The sequence below is a fragment of the Malus domestica genome, chromosome 07, assembly GCF_042453785.1.
Source record: "Malus domestica chromosome 07, GDT2T_hap1".
NCBI classification, from domain to species: Eukaryota; Viridiplantae; Streptophyta; class Magnoliopsida; order Rosales; family Rosaceae; genus Malus; species Malus domestica.
The window spans coordinates 6,767,164-6,790,076 of NC_091667.1; the positions used below are offsets into that span (position 1 = coordinate 6,767,164).

Genomic DNA, 22,913 nt, shown 5'->3' on the forward strand with positions numbered 1-22,913 from the left:
CATGGGGAGATGTGAGATTTGTAGATGCTTAAAATACACTACAAAATCTCTCAAATTCCCTCTAATCCCTCAACTTTTCCAAATTCTGTAATTCAAATTCTAATTGAATACATCTAAAATGTTATAAACTTCTTTAAAATTTTAATTGAATACACCCTCATTTATAAGGATTTTAATAAACTATCTTAAAATCCTGATTAAATACACATTGAATTTCAGATAATTATTTAAAATCCTGATTGAGTACCCCTAGATTCATCAAAAGAATTAAAACATCTCAAAATCTCAATTGAATACACCCTATTAGTTTAGAGACCAAATCTTCTGCACCCAAAATGGGTGTGGCCTCTTTGTGGCCCTAATGAATGTCTGACACTTATTAAATATCTTAACTTTTCTTAATTTTATTGTCATAAATTTAATAGGTATCAGACATTTATTGAGACCACATAGAGATCATAGAGAGATCACACTCATTTTGGATGGAGAAGATTCGGATGAGATTCAAATTTAACTTAACCGGTAGCAATCTCACAAACAAGAGACAAAGGCTTGACGAATGGAGCACGCGATCCAGTCTGTCCTCCTGTCTAACTGACGCGTGGGCTCTCCAACCAATAAACCTTATTTCGTTTTGGGTAATTTTATTTAAACCCATACAACCTCTTTTTACACCCAACTTAAAATTTTGAATGTTAATTGTCTATTTTACCCTATTACATAATTACTATTAAGTACAAAATGAAATTAATAATAAAACTTAAATTTATCAATAAACCCAAACATTATAATTAAACCTTACTAGCTAAAACCCTAGAAAACCGAAGAAGATGAAGCCAGTGTCTCTTTTCTTCCCCAGTGCTTTCACGTTTTGTAGAAGATAGAAGAAAAGAAGAAGAACCCAGGTACCAAATCCTGCTCACCTTTTTTTTTATTGAATTGCATCTTTCTCTCTATTTTTTCATGGCATCACTATTGGCTCAAACTAAAAGTCCAAATACAAAGTCTGCAACCCAAAAAGGTCTTACTTGCAGATATTAATTCTTTCATTTTAACATGGTTTTCCTTCTTGTTGCCAATCTGTGCCGTTGTCCTTCCTGCATCTTTCCTTTAGAAGGGGATGACATCCATAAATAAGGAGATATTGTAATTTGGTGAGGCGTTGCATAGCTTGGAGACTTGGTAAATTCATCAGATTCTCGCAAGACAATATCGTCAGTTGTGCAATGGATGTAAGGGCTACCCAACCATTATGGCAAAGACTCCACCCCTTTAATAGAATATATCTCCAAAGATGTTAGAGAAGTGAGGTGTTGAATTTGTTGAGGCCGGCAAGGAACCAGGAAGGCCTTTAGGCTGTCTCTCAATCTTTTAAAAATCAGATGGGTGTAAAAATAAATTCACATATTGAATTGGGTTTATGGGGGTATATTAGGTATTAAATTTGGGTTTAAAAATATATTAATAGTTTAATTAAAAATTAAATGGGTGCAAAGAGTAAGTTGGGTGTAGAAATAGGTTAGATAGGTTTAAATAAAATTTCCCTGTTTTTCACTAATTGACGCCGTAATTAACTAATTACTGCTCATAAACAAGTAATTACAGTACAGTACGACTGTAGGAAGCTCAGCACACAGAAATCAGAGTTAAAATAATAATTTAAAACTGAGCGTACAAAAGAAGCTGATCAAAATCTCACGCCCTCAGATTGCACATTCCCAGCAGAACATTTTCCACAAGCAGTTGCAGTTGCAGTTGTTGTTGCTCCTCTTCTTCTTCTTCGTCGGCGGCGAAAATGCATTCGAGTCACTTGCTTCTGGAAGAGCCGATCAGGATGGCTTCGATCCTCGAGCCTTCCAAGCCTGTGAGTAATTCCGATCACTTTAACTCTTCCGTTTCTTTGAATTAGTTGGATAGTTAGTTAATTTTCAGTTTCTGATTGAGAAGAGAGAGAGAGAGAGCCAATTAATTGCTTTTGTTTCTTCAGCAAGTAACCAAGTTGCAGTGTGTTTGTTTCCCGAGAAAGTGAAGGATTGGATGGGAAAAAAAAAACAACACCTGGATTTCCTCCTTGTACTACCTATTTGGCTGTTTCTTAAAATTAAATTGTAGCAAGTATAAATCAACTCTCTGTGTTTGTGGGTTTGGATGGAGTCTGTATTTCCTTCTTGCATCTTAGTTCTTATCATGTGTTTGGTTTATGAGAAAATGTGATAATCAGGAGGGTGTCATATTTCTTATTAGAGAAATCTTTACTTAGCAATCAAACAGAATATTATTGTTTCCGAAATATTCTCGGAATTTCGGTGGGTTATTAGGTGAATATGTGGCCGTAGTGATTTGAAAGAACTTGAATGCGTGACTAACCTTGATGAATTCTGAACTTACAGACATTCTTTCCGGCAATGACAAGGATTGTGGGAACGCTTGGTCCAAAATCACAATCAGTCGAGACAATCTCCGGTTGCTTGAAGGCAGGAATGTCTGGTATCGCTCACCTGCTATGCATAATTTTCAATGTTCATCTGTCTGATTATGAGTTGCCAGCTTCTTATTTTTGCTATCTCCCTTCATCTATAATACTTTAGTAAAAGGATAAGAAACACCGTCTGAGACTTATGTACCTCTGTTTTGGCGGTACAATTTCTTCACTGTGAAGATAATACTGTGTGATTGTTTTGCTTCTGGTAAATCCTTCATCTATTTTCCGTCTGTTCAATTTCAATTCCCTTTTTGAATTTTATATGCCATTGATTTCACTAATTGAAGTATATAATTCCTTTCCCACCCTCCATGTATATATAGTGGCACGGTTTGATTTTTCATGGGGCGATGCTCAGTTTCACCAAGAGACATTGGGAAACCTGAAGGTTGCAATGAAGAGTACCAATAAACTGTGTGCAGTAAGCTTGCTATTCTTATGAGCTCTGCATTTTGTCTTAAATTATTTAAATGTATATAATGATCCTAAAATTCAACTTTTAACTAACTGTGCTTTTGTATCTGCATTATTTAATTTGTTATGTTCCTTTCACTAAATCTCCTTAACTTGTAAAGGTTTGATATGTACGCTTACAAGTTGGTTTATTAATCTTCTTTTTTTTTCAGGTAATGCTAGACACAGTGGGTCCAGAGTTGCAGGTAGTGAATAAAAGTGAGCATCCCATATCTCTTCAGGAAGATACCCTGGTTGTCCTAACACCTGATCAAGACCAAGAGGCCACCTCAAATCTACTACCCGTAAATTTTAGTGGCCTGGCAAGGGTATGTATGATTGAAAGATGTCATTCTGAATATTTTCTGGCTTATCTCTATGAAAGACATATATCTTGCTATATTAGAATCCTTGGTTCTATTGGATCTACAGCGATGAACTTTGCCGTGCCAATCTATTTCTCTGAGTGAAGACGAACTGTGAAGTAACTGTTTTTGCACTTACCAAACTCAGCTAACCTGGAAAGAGACTGACTTATTCTGACATCAATGAGGGACGGGGCTTTTGACGCATTGTTTGTTTTTCCAATGAGCAGTCGTGTTTTAAGTCTAACCAACCCCCACTCCCACCCACACACTTGCATCGCATTCAAGGGTAATTATTCGACAAAATAATCAAATGGGGAATAACTTAGCCATTTGATGATTGTACCGATGATTTTCTATGTTTATCAAAACACTATGTGCGTCTACTTATTTGACAAAAATGAAATGACTAAACCATTTCAAACTTATGTGATTTTGTGCTGTTTCTTCTGTTTCTTTCAGTTCTTGAACTTTAGCTGTTTTTTGGATGCTTTACTTCTGGTGTAGAATTCTTGTACATATAGACAAGGAAGTTCAGGTCATCCATATCATATCATGTCACGAGATTTTCGAGGAACCAATTCATCTCTTGTAGGTTCAGGAATGGTGTCTTAGAGAAACCAGTTCATATAGTTTGATTTGACTTCCTCCTCTTGATTTTTGAAGCATGTAAGGACTATAATTAGTTCTGTATATTTATCTTACAACATGTCTCACATTATGTTGGCATTGCTGCAATGAGTTAAGTTAAATTTGGTCTTTGCAGGCAGTGAAGAAGGGAGATACAATTTTTATTGGTCAATACCTCTTTACGGGGAGTGAAACTACTTCTGTGTGGCTGGAGGTAAGGAAATATAAGATATATGAGTTCCATTAGGAAGTTGGTTGTAGTATAGTTGGTTTCAGAATCAAAATTAAGCATGTTAATTTCAAATCCTTGCCTAGTCAGATATGTATTCCTTGTCACTCAGTTAGAAGTGAAAACAAGGTAATAGCCACTTTATTCGTTACTCTTCCAACTGTTCCAAAGAAATCTTGTAAAAAAAAACCGCAAGAGTGGGACCAGATTCTGAGAGATAAGGAATGCTGACATTCAACTTTAAAATTTTAAATTAATTGAACATTTTAGACATAGATTGGGAATTAGGTGAAGCTCTGGTAGCAGACTAAAGCTATAACTGAATGCTATAAATTTGATACAACCTTTGGCAGTGGAACCTATAGTCTCTCAAGGTCCACTATTGTATGCATACATGATATTTATAGGGGATCATCAGAAGTTATCTATTTGATGAGTGACCTGGGTCCTGAAAACTTTAATGTAAATAAAACCTCTAGGAACTCTAAATTTGCTACCTGCAGTATGGTCAGATGGCCTTATTGTATGTCGATTGCTTCCATTAGATTTATTATGAGCCTCCATCCGTTCGGTTGGCAGATGTCTCTTGAAGATTACCCTCTGCATTCTTTTTATATAATATTCTCAGGAAAGAGAATGATTCACATGTTGTTGTAACATTTTGTTTTACAATGCAGGTCACTGAGGTGAATGGTGAAGATGTGGTTTGTCTCATAAAGAATTCTGCTACCTTGGCAGGGTCATTGTATACTTTGAATGTCTCTCAGATTCGTATTGATCTGCCTACACTTACCGATAAAGATAAGGAGGTTAGTTTCTTTTGAAGTCACAGTACTAGATACTAACATAATTAGATCCACCCACAACCCTGAAAATTGAATTGTCTGCTTCTGCATGGATTCATTAACTTGTGGATTACAATTTGTCCTTTTATCATTAAGTTTAGCGTTGCAATTCAGAAGGAAATTCTGAACGTGGTTATCAGATGTGTTTAGAGTGGTGTGGGTTTGTGGATTGTTTGGTTGGTAAGAAACACTTGGTTTTCTTCTTCTTCTTTGGGGTAGGATTAGTTTTTAACTCTTTTTGGACATTTTTGTCAAAGTATTCTAGAGAGGTAACAGTCAGTATAGTTAATCTTGACTGAGGTTTGTGTTTTGTTTTGAGCTGTACCTTGGAGGAGATGGACTTTGTCAAGTTTGTTTGTCATTCTTCATTTTCTGGATTCATTCCTTGAGTGTCTTCACTCATCGTTGCTGAATGATGGCTTGTATACCTTCTAATTTTATTGATAGTGAATTAGAAGGTACATGAGGTAATGTTGAATTCATTTTAGAAGGTACATGAGGTAATGTTGAATTCATTAAAATGAATTTGGAGGTAATGTTTAACTCATTAAAATCAATTTGGAGGAAACTGTATAAAAAAATCACTTTTTATAAAAGGAGATCTTATTCTTACGTGAATTGCTTATTTAATGTGTTTTAACATTTTAATAATTTATCAGATCATAAGCACTTGGGGTGTTCGTAACACCATCGACTTCCTCTCATTATCATATACGCGTCATGCTGAAGATGTTCGCCATGTAAGGACTGTTCATGACAGGATTTCCTGTCTGTTCTGGTGTTATGTGAATTATAATTTTTCTCCCTGTTCATCCCTACTTTATGATGTGGTTCACTCGTATTTAGGGCTTAATTCCCTGGGTAATATTATTATGTTTCCTTATACTTTTGATAATATAAGGAGAAACTAAGTACCCTTTCCTTATTATTCTTTTCTTTTTGAGGAAGTATTACTATTCTATTTTAATAGGCTGTTCTTGTTATGCAGGCCCGTGAGTTTCTTTCAAAGTTAGGCGACCTCAACCAAACTCAGATTTTTGCAAAAATTGAAAATGTAGAGGTGAGTTTCTTTGAAAAGGACAAAAAACAAAATTTACTAATATTATCACTATCAGCTTGGATTATGGATATGGTTACCACCTTGACATGCGGGCTCCACATTTGTGGAGAGCCCTCAGTAGTCAGTATTTAGGCAGTAATGGTGGTAAGGAATATTCTTGGCAGAAAGGATCATGTGTGACTGATCAGATTTCCAAATGTCATACTTGTGCTTGGATTTGAATTAGCTTACAGGTTCTCTTCTATTTTTGTAGGGGTTAAATCATTTTGATGAAATTTTGCAAGAAGCTGATGGTATTATCGTCTCTCGTGGAATTCTGGGGATAGATCTCCCACCAGAGAAGGTACACTTTGGTAGTCATGTTCTTTTATGTATTTACATCATCTGCACATGGCCACAAAAGTAATGAGTAAGTCATTGTCAAACAGTCTTCCTGATATACCGTATTGGTATGACTTAAGTGAGAACCATGTCTTGTATGTGGCGTCATCAGTTGGGTGTACCTGCACAAGTTATATTCTGTTATGATAATTAAATAGTGACTTATCAAATGTCGATTTCCTCTGATGGTGACCTGAAAGCTGTTTTTTGGGGGGGGAGGGGGGGGGGGGTACTTACAGTAATGAGGATTGGGAACCAAATGTTTTTTTAGTGTGTGTGTTGTATCCAATTTCCATGCTTCGATGGATGTGTATCTATATACTTTTAGTTGGAGGTTATTTTTTATAATGAGGCTTGAATATTCTTGTAAAGACCCTACTTTGATCTTCCAGGTATTTTTATTTCAAAAAGCTGCTGTTTACAAGTGCAACATGGCTGGAAAGCCAGCAGTGGTGACTCGGGTTGTGGACAGTATGACCGACAACTTAAGACCTACTCGTGCTGAAGCAACTGATGTTGCCAACGCTGTACTGGATGGTAAACTTCTGTCTTTTGACATGAAATATGCTCCTTTCTGTTACCTTTGGCGGGTTCCACCATCTCATTTATTCTTTCATGTCCATGTCATTGCATGGATTGTTGCTCTGTTAGTGTTAGTAAATATCATTAGTATTGTAATACTCTTGTTGCTTGAGCATTATTAAACAAGTAACAAGTGAATGTTATCATAGGATGTACAAGTACGACCTGTGTAATTATTTACCCACTTCTCAATTCTATTTGTGCAGGAAGTGATGCAATTCTTCTAGGTGCAGAGACCCTGCGCGGTTTGTACCCTGTTGAGACGATCTCCATTGTTGGAAAGATTTGCTCTGAGGTAACTCCATTTCTGTATTGTAATAAAGCTCTCTCTCTCTCTCTCTTCTGAAAAAGCGAGTAATCTTTTGGCTGTTGCATCCCTGTGTTTTCCTGATGATGGCGGAGCCCGATTCAAATTATAATAAATAAGCCCATTCAATTACTAAAAACCACATGATTCAGATTATTTATATCTATTATGCAATAAATGCATTTGGCACATGTATTTTAGGATCCTTGGTTTGGAATCTTATATATCACATGAGGCATCATGAATATATCTGCTGCCATTTAAGTGTTTTATTTGAGTCTTTTCAATGATTCATGTGCCAATGGTTCTGTACATGAGTTACTTTGTGAGCTTTGAAAGTTTACGGTGAAAGAAGTTCTTGCGATCTTCTGACTGTGATGCCAAAAGTTTTCTAATTTCTCTATTGGAGTGATTAAAATATACCTTTGGTGCAGTGCCAAAGGTTGGAGTGAGCCCATATATCTGTTTTCTTCAATTCTCTTGTGATTGTCCTACAACAGTAGAGACTTTTATGGACGTGCACCTCCAAAGCTAGTATTGAAGTAGCATTGTTTTTCCATCCTATTAGTTTTCTCATTTCTGAGGGTGTGTTTGCCATATGTTGATGTGCATTTTAGAAACTCCCTTTATTCTTATATCGGACCATTCCTTTATATTTTTTTCATTCTTCTCTCTGAGAATTCTTAATATTTCAGCTTTGGTTTTGTGGTTCTCTGAAGATTCAGAACTGACTTATATTAGCACACTGAGCATTGTTTATGTTCTGTGGTCTTATCGTTTCTGATCTAGAATTTGATGGTTTCTAGCATAGACGCTACCCATTCCTAAAGCTAAGGGCTAGGAGTATATTTGATGTAGAACCAAATACCAGAATTTAGAATTAGAATTTAGAAGACAAAAAAAGATATGTCGAGGAGAATTTAGAAGAAGATTACTGAGGGAAAAGATTTGTTTAATCAATCATTCAAGTCTGTCTAATTTGAATTACTTACAAAGCACATATTTATAATAACCTAGCCCTACGACAATTAGGGGAGTAATCCCAACCCTGATAGCAACAGGAAAGAAAGAAAACAACAACAACAAAGCCTTTTCCCACTAAGTGGGGTCGGCTATATGAATCCTAGAACGCCATTGCGCTCATTTGTGTCATGTCCTCCGTTAGATCCAAGTACTCAAGTCTTTTCTTAGGGTCTCTTCCAAAGTTTTCCTAGGTCTTCCTCTACTCCTTCGGCCCCGAACCTCTGTCCCGTAGTCACATTTTCGAACCGGAGCGTCAGTAGGCCTTCTTTGCACATGTCCAAACCACCGGAACCGATTTTCTCTCATATTTCCTTCAATTTTGGCTACTCCTACTTTACCTCGGATATCCTAATTCCCAATCTTATCATTTCTCGTGTGCCCATACATCCCACGAAGCATCCTCATCTCCGCTACACCCATTTTGTGTACGTTGATGCTTCACCGCCCAACATTCTGTGCCATACAACATCGCTGGCCTTATTGCCGTCCTATAAAATTTTCCCTTGAGCTTCAGTGGCCTACGACGGTCACACAACACGCCGGATGCACTCTTACACTTCATCCATCCAGCTTGTATTCTATGGTTGAGATCTCCATCTAATTCTCCGTTCTCTTGCAAGATAGATCCTAGGTAGCGAAAACGGTCACTTTTTGTGATCTTCGCTAGATTGCTCCGGTCATTAGTGTGGATAAGTATGTAAATGGATAGAGATAGGAAAGCAAACACAAGATGTACGTGGTTCACCCAGATTGGCTACGTCCACGGAATAGAGGAGTTCTCATTAATTGTGAAGGGTTTACACAAGTACATAGGTTCAAGCTCTCCTTTAGTGAGTACAAGTGAATGATTTAGTACAAATGACATTAGGAAATATTGTGGGAGAATGATCTCGTAGCCACGAAACTTCTAAGTACCGGAGTGTGGTATCGTCTTGACTTGCCTTATCTGTCTCATAGGTAGATGTGGCATCTTCTCTGGAAGTACTCTTCCTCCATCCAGGGGTGGTATCTGTAACTGGTGGAGATGCACAAGGTAATGTATCAATTTCACTTGAAGCTTACTTGTAGTTTCATGCTTGGTCAAGCGAGATACAAACCATGTAGTAGGAGTCCCCCAAGTCGCCGAGCTGGGGGATCTGCTGAAAGAGGTGACAGACAAGGTAAGCAATCAGAGCTCCGGCTGATTGTTCACATTCTCCCTATCTTGCAGGCAGCATGAAGGATAAAGAGAAGAAAAATGAGGAGAGATGATATGGGATACTTTTGCTTTTGAAGAAGTAACTTTCCACAGGCTTATTCTTGAACTGAGCTGGAGGGTTTTCTGGTTTCCTCCAGAGTATAAGGCCGACTGAAGAATTTGAGGGTCAAAACAAGTCCATCAAATCTAGAGTACGTTCGACCTTGCTGATATGGGATACTTTTGCTTTTGATAGAGTAGTGGATGTATCGGCACGTGTGCTGTTACGCTTGTCTCCACATGCTTCCTTGTATCCTTCTCACTTGCCCTATCTGTTCCTTAGGCAGATGCGGTATCTTCCCTGGAAGCATAAGATGTTGAAGATGAGTACTCGAGAGCAATGCCAGGTAAGTAATCAGGTAAGGGGTTCCAGGCAGTCAGTTCCTGGCTGGAAGCTTGATTCCAAGTGCTGACTGATTGCTCTCTTTCTCCTTGTCTTGCAGGTAAGAACAAGGCCAAAGGAAAAGACAGGGAAAAAGCATGATATGCGATACTCTTGCTTTTAACCCTGATGATATGAGATATTCTTGCTCTAGTATAGCTTGTTTACAGAGGTATTATCGGGGGGAAAGAAAGCTGAATATTTCGAAAGGCTTTGTTGGGAGTGCCCTCTCAGATAAGAGAAAGGGTTGAGCATTTTTGCAGGTCTGCCTGTCCGTTAGGGATGGAAGTCGACATATATAGGAGTCTCCCCAACATCAAGTAATAATGTTATTCCTTTACCCTGCTTGGTTATAGCACGGTAGTGGGAGCTGCCAGCTTCACATGTTTTAACTCTGTCAGAGCACTTTGAAAAAGTGGTTTGTGGTATCTGGAAAGCTGATGTTGCGTGTGAAGATTACAGACCTGTCGGGGGTCTGGCTCTCGAGATTCGGAGAGCGGTGTCTCTTCGATTTTTGAGAAAGTAATCATGTTGGGAGTCTGGCTCTCGAGATTCGGAGGGCCGTGCCTCTTCCATTTTGGAGCAAGCAATCTTGTTGGGAGTGTTTTCTCGAATGTGAGTAAGGTTGGGCATGTTTGCTAGTCTACCTTGCCACGAAGCACAGAGGTTGACACACAGGGACTTTCCAATTATCCAGCAGTGGTACTGTTCCTTTACCCTCTCTTCGATTTTGAGAAAGTAATCATGTTGGAAGTCTGGCTCTCGAGATTCGGAGGGCGGTGCCTCTTCGATTTTGGAGCAAGCAATCTTGTTGGGAGTGTTTTCTCGAATGTGAGTAAAGGTTGGGCATGTTTGCTAGTCTACCTTGCCACGAAGCACAAAGGTTGACACATAGGGACTTTCCAAATATCCAGCAGTGGTACTGTTCCTTTACCCTCTCTTCGATTTTTGAGAAAGTAATCATGTTGGGAGTCTGGCTCTCGAGATTCGGAGGGCGGTGCCTCTTCGATTTTGGAGCAAGCAATCTTGTTAGGAGTGTTTTCTCGAATGTGAGTAAAGGTTGGGCATGTTTGCTAGTCTACCTTGCCACGAAGCACAGAGGTTGACACACCGGGACTTTCCAATTATCCAGCAGTGGTACTGTTCCTTTACCCTTGTGGGTAATAATATGGTAGCTAGACCTTCAAAATTTGTGTCTAAACTTTGTTAGTGTTGTTTCTTTGCAATTCTTTTACCCTTCTTGGTCAGAGCGATGTAGTGGGAGCTGCAAGCTTCACGTGTCTCAACTTTGTCAGAGAACTTTGGCAAAGTTATCTGTGGTACCCATGAGCTACTGTTGCGTGTGGGAAGTGGGTGATTGAACAGTACGATTCATGTGCTTTCTACTTCGCCAGAAATCTTCGACAGAATGCCCATAATTTCCGCAAAGCTGAGTGTGCGTGTGACAGGTGCTGACAAGGCTGGAAAAGTAGGTGCCTCTTCGATTTCTGAAATCGGCCCTCGTGGTCTCTGAGCAGCCCAGCTTTTGAGAAAGCAAGCCTCTTCGATTTCTGAGATCGGCCTTTGTGGTCTTTGAGCAGCCCAGCTTTTGAGAAAGCAAACACCTCTTCGATTTCTGAGATCGACCCTCGTGGTCTCTGAGCAGCCCAGCTTTTGAGAAAGCAAACGCCTCTTCGATTTCTGAGCAGGCGCCTCTTCGATTTCTGAAGCTTCGTCGAGTGCAGATTTTTATAGGGGCTGACATTAAGTTCCAAAGCACACTTGATTATCCACCAGTAGAAGCTCCATTCTTGCACTTCTAAGATCTTGATTTGTCCGACCTCTTCTCTCTTCAACACCTTTGAAAATGTCTGGCCCCTCCGACCGTTGTTTTGACTTGAACCTTGTTGAAGAGGCAGCCCCGCCTTCTCCAGACAACATATGGCGCCCATCCTTCGTCTCCCCTACTGGTCCTCTTACCGTTGGGGATTCCGTGATGAAGAATGATATGACCGCTGCGGTAGTGGCCAGGAACCTTCTCACTCCCAAAGATAACATACTACTTTCCAAACGGTCTGATGAGTTGTCTGTTAAGGATTCTCTGGCTCTCAGTGTTCAGTGTGCAGGTTCTGTGTCTAATATGGCCCAACGCCTATTTGCTCGAACCCGCCAAGTTGAATCATTGGCGGCTGAAGTGATGAGTCTCAAACAGGAGATTAGAGGGCTCAAGCATGAGAATAAACAGTTGCACCGGCTCGCACATGACTATGCTACAAACATGAAGAGGAAGCTTGACCAGATGAAGGAATCTGATGGTCAGGTTTTACTTGATCATCAGAGATTTGTGGGTTTGTTCCAAAGGCATTTATTGCCTTCGTCTTCTGGGGCTGTACCGCGTAATGAAGCTCCAAATGATCAATCTCTGATGCCTCATCCTTCTAGGGTTTTGTCCAGTACTGAGGCTCCGAATGATCCCCCTCCGGTGCCTTCTCTTTCTGGGGCTTTACCGACTGCTGAGACTTCTCCTAAGCAACCTTTGTGAAGGCTCCCTCTTGTTTGTTTATTTTGACTCAAGTATATGTACATATTTGTAACTTATCGGGGATATCAATAAATAAGCTTTCCTTCATTTCAACGTATTGTGTTAAATACACCAAAGCCTTCTTCGCTAAGTTCTTTGAATTTTCTTTTGTTGAAGCTTGTATGTTGAAGCTTTGTGAGTGGAGCATATAGGTTGAGGTAGTGTTCCCTTAATTTCCTGAGTGAGGAAAACTTCTCGATTGGAGACTTGGAAAATCCAAGTCACTGAGTGGGATCGGCTATATGAATCTTAGAACGCCATTGTGTTCTGTCCTGTGTCATGTCCTCCGTTAGATCCAAGTACTCTAAGTCTTTTCTTAGGGTCTCTTCCAAAGTTTTCCTAGGTCTTCCTCTGCCCCTTCGGCCCTGAACCTCTGTCCCATAGTCGCATCTTCTAATCGGAGCGTCAGTATGCCTTCTTTGCACATGTCCAAACCACCGTAACCGATTTTCTCTCATCTTTCCTTCAATTTCGGCTACTCCTACTTTACCCCGGATATCCTCATTCCTAATCTTATCCTTTCTCGTGTGCCCACACATCCAACGAAGCATCCTCATCTCCGCTACACCCATTTTGTGTACGTGTTGATGCTTCACCGCCCAACATTCTGTGCCATACAGCATCGCCGGCCTTATTGCCGTCCTATAAAATTTTCCCTTGAGCTTCAGTGGCATACGGCGGTCACACAACACGCCGGATGCACTCTTCCACTTCATCCATCCAGCTTGTATTCTATGGTTGAGATCTCCATCTAATTCTCCGTTCTTTTGCAAGATAGATCCTAGGTAACGAAAACGGTCGCTCTTTGGTATTTCTTGATCTCCGATCCTCACCCCTAACTCGTTTTGGCCTCCATTTGCACTGAACTTGCACTCCATATATTCTGTCTTTGATCGGCTTAGGCGAAGACCTTTAGATTCCAACACTTCTCTCCAAAGGTTAAGCTTTGCATTTACCCCTTCCTGAGTTTCATCTATCAACACTATATCGTCTGCGAAAAGCATACACCAAGGAATATCACCTTGAATATGTCCTGTTAACTCATCCATTACCAACGCAAAAAGGTAAGGACTTAAGGATGAGCCTTGATGTAATCCTACAGTTATGGGAAAGCTTTCGGTTTGTCCTTCATGAGTTCTTACGGCAGTCTTTGCTCCTTCATACATATCCTGTATAGCTTGGATATATGCTACTCGTACTCCTTTCTTCTCTAAAATCCTCCAAAGAATGTCTCTTGGGACCCTATCATACGCTTTTTCCAAATCTATAAAGACCATGTGTAAATCCTTTTTCCCATCTCTATATCTTTCCATCAATCTTCGTAAGAGATAGATTGCCTCCATGGTTGAGCGCCCTAGCATGAACCCGAATTGGTTGTCCGAAACCCGTGTCTCTTGCCTCAATCTATGCTCAATGACTCTCTCCCAGAGCTTCATTGTATGACTCATGAGCTTAATTCCCCTATAGTTCATGCAATTTTGTACATTGCCCTTATTCTTGTAGATAGGCACCAAAGTGCTCATTCGCCACTCATTCGGCATCTTCTTCGTTTTCAAAATCCTATTGAAAAGGTCAGTGAGCCATGTTATACCTGTTTCTCCCAAAACTTTCCACACTTCGATTGGTATATCGTCTGGGCCTACTGCTTTTCTATGCTTCATCTTCTTCAAAGCTACACCCACTTCTTCCTTCCGGATTCTACGATAAAAAGAGTAGTTTCTACACTCTTCTGAGTTACTCAACTCCCCTAAAGAAGCACTCCTTTCATGTCCTTCATTGAAAAGATTATGAAAATAACCTTTTCATCTGTCTTTAACCGCGTTCTCTGTAGCAAGAACCTTTCCATCCTCATCCTTGATGCACCTCACTTGGTTTAGGTCCTTTGTCTTCTTTTCCCTTGCTCTAGCTAGTTTATAGATATCCAACTCTCCTTCTTTGGTATCTAGTCGCTTATACATATCGTCATAAGCCGCTAACTTAGCTTCTCTCACAACTTTCTTCGCCTCTTGCTTCGCTTTTCTATACCTTTCACCATTTTCATCGGTCCTATCCTTGTATAAGGCTTTACAACATTCCTTCTTAGCCTTCACCTTTGCTTGTACCTCCTCATTCCACCACCAAGATTCCTTTTGGTGTGAGGCAAAGCCCTTGGACTCTCCTAATACCTCTTTTGCTACTTTTCGGATACAACTAGCCATGGAATCCCACATTTGGTTAGCTTCCCCCTCTCTATCCCACACACACTGGGTGATTACTTTCTCTTTGAAAATGGCTTGTTTTTCTTCTTTTAGATTCCACCATCTAGTCCTTGGGCACTTCCAAGTCTTGTTCTTTTTTCTCACTCTTTTGATATGTACATCATTCACCAACAAGCGATGTTGATTAGTCACGCTCTCTCCTGGTATAACTTTGCAATCCTTACAAGTTATACGATCCCCTTTCCTCATTAGAAGAAAATCTATTTGTGTTTTTGACGACCCACTCTTGTAGGTGATCACATGTTCTTCTCTCTTCTTAAAGAAGGTGTTGGCTAAGAAGAGATCATATGCCATTGCAAAATCCAAGATAGCTTCCCCATCCTCGTTTCTCTCCCCAAAACCATGGCCACCATGAAAACCTCCATAGTTGGCTGTCTCCCTGCCCACGTGTCCATTTAAATCTCCTCCTATAAATAACTTCTCCGTCTGAGCAATTCCTTGCACCAAGTCTCCAAGGTCTTCCCAAAATTTCTCCTTCGAACTCGTATCCAACCCTACTTGAGGTGCGTACGCACTAATCACATTGATAAGTTCTTGTCCTATTACAATCTTGATTGCCATGATTCTATCTCCTACCCTCTTGACATCTACAACATCTTGTGTCAAGGTCTTGTCCACGATGATGCCAACACCGTTTCTCGTTCTATTTGTGCCCGAATACCATAGTTTAAACCCTGAGTTTTCTAGATCCTTTGCCTTACGACCAACCCACTTAGTTTCTTGTAGGCACATAATATTTATCCTTCTCCTCACCATAACTTCTACTACTTCCATAGATTTTCCCATCAAGGTTCCTATATTCCACGTTCCTAAACGCATTTTGCTCTCTTGAACTTTACCCTTCTGTCCTAGCTTCTTCACCCTTCCCCGTCTAATAGGATCAAAGTACTTCTTTTGTGTGTCCTGTGTAAAGTTGATAGGAACATATGCTCCCAAACAACTTTGAGTGGAGTCGTTCGAAAAGAAGTTTCTATAGCCCCCTTGCTCATTTAACACTGTATCCGGGTGCCGATGGAGATACAGCGACCCTTACTCATTTATCACTGTGCTCAGGCCACACAGCGCGCCACTTACGGGTGACGCCCTAGCTTTAGCGCGATTTCGTTCTGGATTCATTTTCATAAGGATTCGACGTGATCATGGAGTGCCGGCTGTCGACTACCTGACGCCCTCCCCCTCCTCCTTTATCTGGGCTTGGGACCGGCAATGTAAGATAAACTTACACGGCGGAGTTAGGAAAGAAAGAAAACAAGAAAATAAAATAAAACAGGAAATATGATTCTGCATCAACATATTCCGGTGGAATTGTAGTACTAATTGTATATAATATTTATAAATTGGAAAATGTTCATGGCTATTCTGTTCACTCCCTCTCATTTGAGCTTCAACTGTTCGAAGTGGCTATAGAAATATGTGTTTTGTTAGTCCGGATATTATTTCAAAACATTGTCTCTTTCTTGATACTTAAGAGTGATTCATTGGTCTTGGCTATAGTCACACGACTCATATTAGAATGTGTGATCCTTTTGTTTTGTGGTCAGTCAGTTTTGGAGGGTGGGGGTGGGACAATTCTTTGTTCTTATTATTAGGATGTATGTTTCGTAGCAATGGTTTATCAAAAAAATATTATAAATTAAAGTAAAATGACAAGGGAAAGTTCTGAGTTCATTTCCACATTTATTAAAACAGTTCCTTTATATCTTGTAATAATGGAAATTTTCTTTTATCAAATTACTGTCGACAGGCGGAGAAAGTTTTCAATCAAGATTTGTATTTTAAGAGGGCTGTCAAATATGTTGGAGAACCAATGACCCACTTGGAATCTATTGCTTCCTCTGCGGTAGTTTTGTGCTTTCAGTATTTTCCATTTTATTTTTTCTCCTTCTTTTTATTATACCATTGGCCTGTTCCCTGAAGAGATGCTGCTAACAGAATCATGCATGAAGGATGCCCTTTATTTTGCTACAACAGGAAAATATTATAATATAATTTATCTTTCCTAGGTACGTGCAGCCATCAAGGTGAAGGCCTCTGTAATTATTTGCTTCACTACATCTGGAAGAGCTGCAAGGTGATTCTCTCTTATCTCTTCTTCTCTCTTCATGTGTATTTATAAAATCAAATTCTTAGGGCCCGTTTAATTACCATTTTGCTAGTTTTTAGTTCTCATTTTTGTGTTAGAGATAGAGGGAAAATACATGGGACAAATGAGGGATTAGAATAGTTGAGGAAGGATGGTGGAAGAAATGTTGAAGGAATGTTTAAGGAAAGGCACACAAAATGTTGAAAAGTAAAATTCAAAACCCAAAAACTATTATAAGTTGATTTCACTTTCAAGATTTTGTTTTAATTTATTCTTTATTTCCTCCCCTTTCTTCCAACACCCTTCTTCATCTTCCCTCCTTTTCCCCCATATAGATTCCTCATATCTCAAGCACAAAAAGTGAAAACAAGAAACTAAAAATGGTTATCAAACTGGCCTTTAGGAAGTGGGTAAGGCTAATGTTTCTTGGTTTTATGTAAAATTTTAGTTTCCTGATTGAAGTTCAGTTAGATGTACTTTAATTGTAAAACATAAAAATAAGTCTTTGATGGTTTACGATGTTAGATACAAATATTTTTGTAATTGTTATGTTCACTCTTGTGTATATACCGGTTTTGTTATTTGGGCATTAGTGTAGGTTGATTGCAAAGTACAGACCAACAATGCCTGTGCTTTCTGTTGTCATTCCTCGGGTCAAGACAAATCAACTCCGATGGACATTTTCTGGTGCTTTTGAGGTTTCTTACTGAACTGATCATCTTTGGTTTTAACTTTTTATGCACTAGCAAGTTTATTTTTCCAAGTAGGAAGCTAGATGCTAGAATTTGTGTGCTAATGGTTTTATCCAGTTGGGACATAATCCTGGAGCAGTTACTTTGTTGAATGTTTTCTTTCTTCCTTTGTCCCACTCAAACATGCATGAAAGTAGATCATATCTTGATATCTTGAACCTCTACAGTCTATATGCCGAGTGCCAATTAATTTTGGTTTGGATGCTCTAACTTTAACATATATCGCTCTAACTTTAACATATATCGCTTATAAACTCAAGATTTAAAATTGAGAAGAATGATTAGCAGACAATCATACTATTCTTTATGATTTACATTCTCCAACTGAATTTGATGCTCATAATATCCATCTTTTTCTTGTGATGATATCCGGCAGGCAAGGCAATCGCTCATTGTTAGAGGCATTTTTCCCATGCTAGCGGATCCTCGACATCCAGTAAGATATATCCTGATGATTGCATTGGAGAAAGCTATGCATAATGCATATAATAATCACAGGGTTTCCCAGATCTTTCCTTTCGTTAAAATTGGTTGATTTGGGTTTCCCGTTCACCTTGAATGCTGCCCTAATGAATATAGTTGGAAGTTTTTCGATATTCTAGATAAGTAGATCTCTGAAAATGGTAGGAAAGGAGAAGGGGAGGCTACATTTAGGGACCCGAGTCGGTTATAGACGTGGATTAACTTCAGTTCATCACATGATGCGTATTCTTTTGCATGCTTGACTACCCATTGTATCAGACTGAGACGTTTCTTTTTCTTATCTGCCCTTTCGCCCCTGCAGGCTGAAATAACCGTTGCAACAAATGAGTCGATTCTTAAAATCGCTTTGGACCATGGCAAGGCCACTGGTGTCGTAAAATCACATGACCGTGTGGTCATTTGCCAAAAAATTGGCGATACTTCTGTGATCAAGATCATGGAGCTTGAAGATTGATATAAAAATTGCAACTTCTTTTGCGTATATGTTTACGAGTTTTACTGGTAAGTTCTCCATGGCCTGTACCTTGCCCTCTTTCCCGAAAATAAGCAAATGTGCGTGTTAGTTGTAAGAAACCCTGGATTGAATTTCTGAGTTTTTGTAGTTGAAGTACCTCAAAACTTTTTAAGGGAAATTACTGTAAATTGTTGCTCCTCCATCTTTCCTATCCAAACAGAGAACTATCTCGTTGTATTTTCTTTACTGTAAATTGTTGCTCCTCCATCTTTCCTACCCAAACAGAGAACTATCTCGTTGTATTTTCGTATAAAGATTTTTATTTTTATTTTATTTTGAATAAACGATGCTATCTACGGGGGTGAGGGAGTGAGTTAAGCTTCATAATTGGCTAACAATAATGTGGTTCAAATTCGTCTTTGGTTAGAATCAAATCTAAGACCTCTCACTTACAAATGAAAATAAATACCACTAGATCGTAGTACTAAATAGTTCTTATAAAAATAAAAAAAATATTTGAAATAACATTTCATTGTCATTTCCATTTCCTTCATTATGCACACCCACGGTTTATTTTTTGTCACGCTTAAAAACTGGTTATTACACTCGCATCAGTTTTAATAGTTTATCAAGCGCCAAATTGCTTTATTTCATAGATGATTTGCAGTTTTTTTCAAAGTGATTATTTTTACATTACAGAAAAAGTTCTCGAGATCATTTGGTGACTAAAGAATATATGCTCATTTACCTTTGGATTTGATATGGTTGATGCACAAAATTAAATTAATCTTGGACCAACTTAATCTCAACCACAAATCACACAGGCGCAAAAAACACAATAACATATCGTGGTTCACCTTGAGATGGGATTATGTCCATAGTTTCCGTTTCCACTATGTAAGTGTAGGTTGCATTGTAAAAGACAAGAGGTTTGTTGCCTTTGAAAGGGTAAAGTGGCTAGGGTTTGGAAGGAGAGGTTCTCTTTGAAGTGAGGGTTAGAATTCTTTTTATAGGATATGTAAGGGTATGATCGATGATTTAACAGCAAAAGCAATAAAAAATCCAAGGCCACCCATCAAGAAGGGCCTCCCATTTTATATTAATTGTATGTGTGACATCCCACGGGAGTGGATCATGTAAGCCTTATATGTATATTCTCATATCTTCTTAGCATGAGGCATTTTAGGAACTTACTGGGTTTGGGTTCCATTGAAACTCTGAAATTAAGCGAGTTCACGAGAGAGCAATCCCATGATGGGTGACTCACTGTGAAGTTCTCGTGTGAGCTCCCAGAAACAAAACCGTGAGGGTGTGGTCGGGGCCAAAGCGAATAATATCGTGCTACGACGGAGTCGAGCTCGAGATGTGATGGGGTCCGGGCCGGGATGTGAGCAGTATGTATATATCTATTCGAATTTGCAATGATATGCCAAATTCTACACATGGCTCAATTGTCCTCCACATCTTATTCATAGTCCATGTACCATGAAATTGGGTTCGACTCTACCGAGTGTCTTTTCTTTTTTGTTTTATTTTAATTTTTTGGGTATTTAAAGGCATGAGTTGTGTTTTATTGTGTTATTTAAAGCATGGCGTTTATTTTAATTTCTTATGTGTTTTATTTTAATTTTTTTGATATTTAATAGAATGGGTTGTATTTTATATTTATTTATTTATTGTTATTTAAAGCATGGTTTTTCTTGATACAACAATGAAATATGCATCTTAACCATCGGTGCAAAATTTGAAAATCATTACAACTAGTGGAAGCTTTTAGATGCAAAGATTCAGCAATGCTCACAATTATCAAATCCCTACCAAACTGATGTTCCAAGTCTTGCTGCCTTATAAGCAAAATAGTCGACCAGGACTTATTTAACTGCGTTTGATACGACACTGAAATGCCAGTTCAACAATCAACACAAGTCAAATCATTCAAGATCTTGGTAAAATATCTCAATCCACCACTACTATAGCGTTTATGACTGATATTGTTATCTCACCTATTAGCCATCAAGTAGATTTAGTCAACTTATATCTGTGCCAGATTAAACTGCCCACCTAAATCTCCATGACAACTTTCCCTCCTCATATTTTCCAACTATACCAAGGGAATCAAGACCCTGCGTAAAGCGGGAGCCTTGTGCACTGGGTACGACCAAGGGAATCAAGACACTTTGTGCACTGTCACGCCGAAGTGTTGCACGATAAGCACCTTGAAATCCCGCTGGCCGAGTCCAGCTGCAAGACTGCTTACAAGCAGTTCATTCATTTCCTAATTATCACTATATATGGACATAAAACTACCTCAAGCCACGTCTAAGCTATAGCTTCCAATGGTAAGCACTAGAGTAAACTAAAAAAAACACAGGGTCTCACAACCACTGAGCTAAAATGATCATTATTCAAGTGGAGATGACTGTGTTGTCACCAATCTTCAAAAGAAAGTCCACGTTAATCTTTTGAAATCCTTTTCGGAGTCCCTCAAGATGAAGAACACAAGCTCGAATCAATCCACTGCTATGTAAAATGATCTCTTCACCTTGCAATAGTAGCCCTCCTTCAAAATGCCATACCCATTCACTAAGCTACATCTGCTTAACCAGTAAAACACATATAAAGGCCTCTCTCTCACAAGCAGCTAGTTGTAATCTCTAGGCCTCACCAGACCATCATGTGAGTAATTACTACAAATTTGTGTTTCGAGAAAAAACCGTGTGAACAAACAAACAACAGGATGATTGTAGGCAGTGTACAAACAAAACTAAAAACCCTTCATCGGACTTCCCTTGCCCTTTCTTGGTGCAGCAATGGAAACTTGATAAAGGGTTGTGAATCGAAAGTTGCATACACCCGAAAAACCCTTTTATGAAGCTAAACTCCTACACTCAGTCCCGTTCCTATCCAATTTATGTTTCTGGTAATCAAAAATTCAAACGACCAGCATAAATCAAGACGTATCCATTTTTTTTCTTCATATTAAATTCAAGTTTCATCACGAAAAATTCCAAGTTCAAATACGAGGATGCAAGCAACCAACTCACATGCAATCATGAATGAAAACCCAGATTTCATATACAACAAATTAGTAAAATTTCATGTAAAAAAATCAACAAAATAAAATAAACCAGGGTAAAAAAGCCATGCCTGCCAGAGTATAATAGGATTGGAAGTCTTCGTTATGGGCTCTTCGCACTCAACCGCCACAGGCGGAGGAGCCACCAATTGCGCTTTCGGGAAGCTCATAAAGACCGGCTTCGGCGTCTTACTTTCAGTTCCTTCTTCTGGTTTCCTTGGCTCCTCTGCAACAACGACGCTTGCCGCTTCTGGTTCTTGCTTCAGGAAGGGGAGTTGAAGCTTGAACTTGGGGAAGAGTGAGAACAAGTTTTTGGGTCCTTTTGGGTCGTCTTCTTTGATTACAATCTCTGTGTTTTCTGCCATTTTTTGGGAGAGAAAGGGCGATTCTGAATGTGGGTTTGGAGTGTAAACGGCGGAGAAAACGAGCAGAGTGGCGATGTTCATGAGATGTTGTAAACGCAGCTTTTATTATATTTTCTCTCTTTTTCTTACTCCAGAACGTCCTCCATCCTCGTTTAAATTTAAAAATTAAAAATTAAAAGGCTAAATTTTTTTCTTCATCCTGCGGTGAGGCACCACTTTTAAATCGATTATTGTGGAGAAAAAAGTGTTAATCTTCTTAACCCTGTGGTGTAATTCGTTATCAATCGTAGTCCAAATAGAAATTTCTATCAAAATCTAATCCTCGTGCAGGGGTAAAAAGGTCATTTCATTTTGATAATTCCACTTTTTTATAATCAACAAAAAACATTAGAAGGGAAAAAAAAAAAAAAAACCCTCCCCAATCCCTACCTTTGTAAGCCACAACCACAGCGACCACTCACCACCTTCCCTCCTCTCTCTCTCGCATAACCTTATCCATCCTGTCCACCACTGTTATTCTTAAGATGAAACTAAATTCAATGTTTGCATAATAACTTATATTCTAACCTAAACACAGTGAGGTACTTTGTGATTTTTTTAAATCTTGAATTTGGACACTTGGATCACTTGAAATGAGAAAGTCTGATAAGATGAACCTTGTAATTTTATTGTTTATTTATTCTTTTATTGTCCATATGACATTTTATGATTGGTTGATAGAATTAATAAAAACGAAAATAACAATTTTGGCCCTACAAATGTTAGAAGAATAAGGAAAAATCCAATTTGGACTATGATTGATAACGAATTTCATCACATGATTACAATTAATAGCTGTTTCACCACAAATGTCTGAGGTCTATTTAAAAGTAAGGTATCACCACAAGGATCACGAAAAAAATTTGG

At 38.9% G+C, this 22,913-nt stretch overlaps 1 protein-coding gene and 1 long non-coding RNA gene across 3 annotated transcripts; one reads left to right on the forward strand and one right to left on the reverse strand.

The window, feature by feature from the left end:
- Positions 1-821: 821 nt before the first annotated feature.
- LOC103438856 (pyruvate kinase 1, cytosolic-like) lies at positions 822-18,768 on the forward strand. 2 transcript variants are annotated; one of them, XM_070825196.1, is made up of 17 exons: positions 822-905; positions 1,708-1,864; positions 2,391-2,487; positions 2,806-2,903; positions 3,109-3,264; positions 4,067-4,144; positions 4,837-4,968; positions 5,664-5,744; positions 5,993-6,064; positions 6,318-6,407; positions 6,838-6,982; positions 7,234-7,322; positions 16,539-16,634; positions 16,798-16,865; positions 17,476-17,575; positions 18,006-18,065; positions 18,414-18,768. In XM_070825196.1, exons 2-17 carry the CDS (start codon positions 1,796-1,798, stop codon positions 18,564-18,566), a joined length of 1,584 nt encoding a protein of 527 aa, XP_070681297.1. In that variant the 5' UTR covers positions 822-905; positions 1,708-1,795; the 3' UTR covers positions 18,567-18,768. The 2 variants fall into 2 exon arrangements, with proteins under 2 accessions (XP_070681297.1, XP_028961238.1); XM_029105405.2 differs by lacking the exon at positions 822-905 and having other exon boundaries at positions 1,687-1,864.
- On the reverse strand, positions 7,116-22,141 carry LOC139197541 (uncharacterized). Its single transcript, XR_011583005.1, has 2 exons — positions 21,714-22,141; positions 7,116-7,414 (listed from the first exon to the last, which is right to left on the reverse strand). It is a non-coding gene; the product is annotated as an uncharacterized lncRNA (long non-coding RNA).
- Positions 22,142-22,913: the final 772 nt, after the last annotated feature.